Source organism: Contarinia nasturtii, unplaced genomic scaffold (assembly GCF_009176525.2).
Source record: "Contarinia nasturtii isolate CC-2019 unplaced genomic scaffold, AAFC_CNas_1.1 Cnas_scaffold_5311, whole genome shotgun sequence".
In the NCBI taxonomy this organism is placed as follows: domain Eukaryota; kingdom Metazoa; phylum Arthropoda; class Insecta; order Diptera; family Cecidomyiidae; genus Contarinia; species Contarinia nasturtii.
In genome coordinates, this window is record NW_022202585.1 from 1,429 (window position 1) to 6,652 (window position 5,224).

General features: G+C 35.0%; 1 protein-coding gene across 1 annotated transcript; it reads left to right on the top strand.

The window, feature by feature from the left end:
* Positions 1 to 217: 217 nt before the first annotated feature.
* Positions 218 to 4,652, top strand: LOC116351359 (phosphatidylinositide phosphatase SAC2-like). Its single transcript, XM_031783453.1, has 7 exons — positions 218 to 328; positions 1,324 to 1,526; positions 1,638 to 1,668; positions 1,746 to 2,062; positions 2,127 to 2,862; positions 2,955 to 3,105; positions 3,882 to 4,652. Exons 1-7 carry the CDS (start codon positions 312 to 314, stop codon positions 3,975 to 3,977), a joined length of 1,551 nt encoding a protein of 516 aa, XP_031639313.1. The 5' UTR covers positions 218 to 311; the 3' UTR covers positions 3,978 to 4,652.
* The last annotated feature ends 572 nt before the right edge of the window (positions 4,653 to 5,224 follow it).

Sequence of the window (5,224 nt, forward strand, 5' to 3'; positions counted from 1 at the left end):
GTTGAGGCAATATGAGGAAAATATTGGCAAAATCAATTTTCAAGGTGTAATTTATTTTAAAAAAATTGTGGCAAAAAATTCAAAATATGAATGTCGAGTAGTTTGTTTTTCTTAGTAGTACGGTTCCACGTTTCACATTAAGCTCTACGGCCAAAAACTGGCAGTGTATTAGTATTATTTGCAGCATGTTTTGTATGTTATTGTTTTCTTCTAAGGCCGTCATATTATTTAAAAAAAAAAACATTTTATACTTCTAGGGAGATTACACGAGGACAGGTGAACGAAACTTTTCTGGATTAGTAAAAGATGGAATGAACTCCGCCAATCGGTACGTAGAATATAGTGAACAAGACATGAAGTCTTATACACGCATTGCATAGCGCCTATGGAATAGGTCCTAGGAAATAGATGCAGCTATATCCATAGCTCAAACCCAATGTCTGCTGCAGAGTAGTGCGCGCGCACACAGTAGACTTTGCACTCATAAACTGTATGGGGCGCACACAATGCCTATATTTTCAATGGTGCACAGTTTAGATAGAAGTTTGACAGTTGTCGAAAAATTCAAAACTAATATTTGAAATGTAAAACTTCCAAGAATATAGGCATTGTGGGCGTCGCACACAGTCTGAATGTGCAAAGTCTACTGTGTGTGCGGCACACTACCAGAGTGAAAATACCAGCTCTGTTTATCAAACTTATAAAATCTGAATTTTGGAAAATGTATATACAAATCTGTATACAATGTCCGAAAAGGGTCGAAATAGACTATGCACATGGATTTTTCCTTCTCTTATTTCTTTGATTCTGTGCAGCTAACTAATTTTTGATACATATGTTTGCATCCGAGGTCGCAACGAAATGGAAAAATTGGCCCGAGGCCCGATCGAATTTCCTGTGTCCTTGTCCGAGTCCGACCGAAGCCCGACCCGAAATTAATTTTTTTTATCGAAACCTGTGATTCCCCGAACTCGTTTAACTGATACAAAAAGTAAAAAAAATGGTTCTAACATTATTTTTTTCTGTTTTTCACGAGATTTTCTAAAAAAATTCCAAAATACACTCAATCGGACTCGGACGCCCATGATATTGAACGTCCGAAATATCCGAAATATCCAAAAAAATCCGAACACCCGAAGCATCTGGCCCAAATCCCGCCCGACCCGAACTTTTTCCGGGTCGGGATCGGGCGGTCATCGGTCGGGCGTTCGGGTCGGGGCAAACTTTGCATAGATGTATACAATATAAGAGAAAGTGCCATGAAAAAGAAATCGCACTGATTTTGACTTTGATTCAAACACAATTTGTTTCTTTTCTTTACAGTTATTACTTAGCGCGATTTAAAGATTCTTTTCGTCAAGACATAATTGATCTTATGCTAGGAAATCAAGTTTCAACCGAATCCATGCTGAATATGGACAATCAGAATTTAGTCGAAGAAGATGCCACAGAGGCAACTGAGCACGCACGCCAATTAGTGGAAGATTGTCGACGCATGTTACTTGGTTTGACCGAATTACCGATGGGTAATCATTAAAAAATTACTTTTCCATTATTGATAAATTAAGCCAAAATTTATTACTTCAATGGTCTTAATTTCTATTATTTATCTTTTTTCTTTTGTGATTCTCCCTTAGGTTCATGGGGATTGATAAATGCAGATCCAGAGTAAGAAAATTTCCAAAACACACAATATTATGTGATCTGATTTTCTGACAAATAAGAATGTATTGTTTGAATTTCAGTACCGGTGATGCTGGTGAAAATGAAGTTGACACAGTTTTGCTGCTCACATCCGAATGTTATTTAGTTGCTGAATATGACTCAAATTTAGATAAAGTGGTACGCTTCGAAAAAGTATTACTTGAACATATAACGGAAATTGAACTAGGCTGGTTTCAGTATTCAAAAATTTTCCAAATTACACCAACACCCCAATTTTGCATTCGAATAAACTATTCTTTCAATGGTATTGATCAATTTTATCACATGTTACGATCAGCATCACTTCGATTCTTTAACAATGTGGCTGTTATCATCAAAACTCCCGAAGAGATTATGGGTTCGTTTAAAATAATTATATTTAAATAATTTTGTTCAATCATTTTTATTTTAATGTTTTTTAGAATCTCTAAGTGCAATTGGTGACTGTTTTCGAGTTGCGTTAGAAAACAGCGGCAATAGTCATGTCAAATTTACAAACGATGGTCATATGAAGCATAGAAAAAGTCGAACTCATGTACTGGACATTCCAGGTGGTATGCAAAGAAATCTCTCCGAGTCTCAACTCGTTCACGTTGGTTCGAAAGCAGTTACCAATGTTCCTGAACAATTTACCAAATTCGGCGATAATATACATCCAAAGATTATGACAGGAAAAAAATCCACATTAACAAAGAGCAATATCAATATCATAGCATCTACTGAAGAATCGGAAATAGAGCCCGGTACCAATTTGGAGTTATACAAAAGTGCTGGAAATAGTTGCAATGAATCAGATAGAACATTTGAGTCTACGAGTAAATGCAACAATAATTCATTCCTAGAAGGTGTCGGCATCGTTATGGTAGATGCAGCAGAAATGGCAGAGACACTTAATCAGTCAGACTCCCGGAAATCAAACAACAATAAAAACTTGGAGAATTTTGCTCGCATTTCGATGTCATCAGTAACCGATAATGTGAAACTACCACCAGAAATGTTAGATATTAGCGATTTACCAGAAAAATCAGTTGTAACACCTAAAATTAATGTTCAAGAAACTGAAGATGGTAAACGAGATAAAAACAACGGTCTAAAAATGTGCCACAGTGTGGCTGACATGAGAACAAGTGATTCATTGTACAGCGAAGATGATGGACGGTATTTAATTTTAACCAATCTTAACTTCCAACCAATCTTAACTTTTCAAATCAACTTTTCATTTTTTAAAAATATTTATTGTGTTTTATTAGTTTGTCGGTCAATCGAGATCTAAAATTGCATTTACCAAACTCACAAAGTGAAAATGCAATAAAACAGCTGAAGACATTAACAAGTCCGTTAACAAAGTTCGCAGCTTCTGTTGGAAGCGCTCTTGATCCTAGAAAATATGGATCAACGAAGGTACAATTTTTTGAATAGAATAAATTTTCCCATTTTGCACACTGTATTTTTTTAAATAAAAGTTAGATTTTCACCGCTTAATTTTAGAACTTTTTAACCCATTTAAAGCAACAGCAATATAACTTTCGCATATCTTTCGCTGCTCTGTACAAATCATAATTTGCTGGAAACGATAAACAAAATTTTATCACATACTCACCTTCTGCTCAGTTTATTTAGTACAGAAATACATTTTTATTCAGCTTTTATCGAGTTTTAGCTAGTTTCCCAAATTCATGAAAACAGAAATGTGGGAGTTTAAGAACATCCCAAGATCTACAAAGAAAACTATTTTAATCGACATAGTAGATTTTTAACTGGAGTTCAAGCATACAGGCTCCGTATATTTTAGCATTTAAATGTTATTTAGGAACAAAATGTGGCCCCAGGTGGCATATAATGAATGCAAAATTAATACATACACATATAGAGAGAAATATTTGAGCACGGTGACTCGCACTTGCGGTGTTAGCAGAGCATCTACCCCTCAAAATGAGCTACGCACTCTATTTAACTCTATTTTTTGTGTTAATTTCATCCAAGTGAACGCATCATAGTGAAAGAAGAGATACATGTGTAGTCATATGTAACGAACTGCCGTCCGCTGTGATAGACCTTTTTTATCTATGCTTTGAGGCTGAATTTACTGATTGGAAAAATTATCCCAACGAAATCTTAAAAAAAAAAAACATTTTTATTTACTTCTAATATCACGCTAATGATTCTATTTATTACAGACGATTGCGAATGAACCACAAACTGACATGGAAAGAGAAAAGCTGCAAGAAAAATGGGAAGCAAGCAACTGTAAAACGAAATTAATAGCTTTGTAAGAGATGAAAAAAAGTACATTCTGAAATCTGTGGTCTCAATCTAATTGAGATATGAAGGGCTCATTGCACACTATTTTTCGGAAGTATATATTTAAAGTCGATTTGAATCAGTCTGAACACACATATAAGGCTTACACTCTCCAGCAAGTCACTTTCGAGTATCTTATTGAAACCTATACCATTTTTTTGTGCATAATTTGTGCGAATTTGTGCATGCATTTTTAGAATTTGTGCATAAATGGCTGATGAGTTATTCAGCTTTATATTTTGTGGTGAATTTCGGTTTTGGATGCAATTTTTTGTGCATAATTTGTGCATGCCAAATATGCCTTCAGATCAGTCATGCACTGTGAAAAATGCATCAAAATCGATTCGACGTCAATTTCCCCACACAAATTCAAAACTTTTTTTTTAAATAATTGCAAAAATAAAAAAATGTCTTCACCACTTTTTTGTGCATAATTTGTGCATAACAAATTCACATCGCACCGAATTTGTACATGCAAGGGTAGTTCAGTAATCGACTTGAGCAATATTCTCCAAAATCACTCAATGAGCGAAGATCGATTTGGATTAAATTTCTTGAAATTTCTCAGTGGTAATATTTTGTGCATAATTTGTGCATAACAAATCCACATCGCACCGAATTTGTGCATGCAGGGGTAGCTCAGTAGTCCACTTCACTAATATTCTCCAAAGTCAAACAATGAGCGAAAATCGATTTGGATTAAATTTCTTGAAATTTCTCAGTGGTAATATTTTGTGCATCATTTGTGCATAACAAATTCACATCGCACCGAATTTGTGCATGCAGGGGTAGCTCAGTGGTACACCTCACTAATATTCTCCAAAATCAAACAATGAGCGAAAATCGATGCGGATTAAATTTCTTGAAATTTCTCAGTGGTTATATTTTGTGCATCATTTGTGCATAACAAATTCACATCGCACCGAATTTGTGCATGCAGGGGTATCTTTGTAGTCCACTTCACTAATATTCTCCAAAGTCAAACAATGAGCTAAAATCGATTCGGATTAAAGAAGCCATAAGAAAACCATAGATTTATTGCCTAAAACGATAAAAAATAAAATTCACAAATAGTTGGCGCTGCATTCTATGCAAACTTGTTTTCCGTTGCAACAGACTAAGTGGAAAATATACGCTCATTACACAGAATGTAGCGTCAACTATAGTATATATATTATATATGCTTATCGCGTAGCAACAAAAAGAAACCACAAAAAAA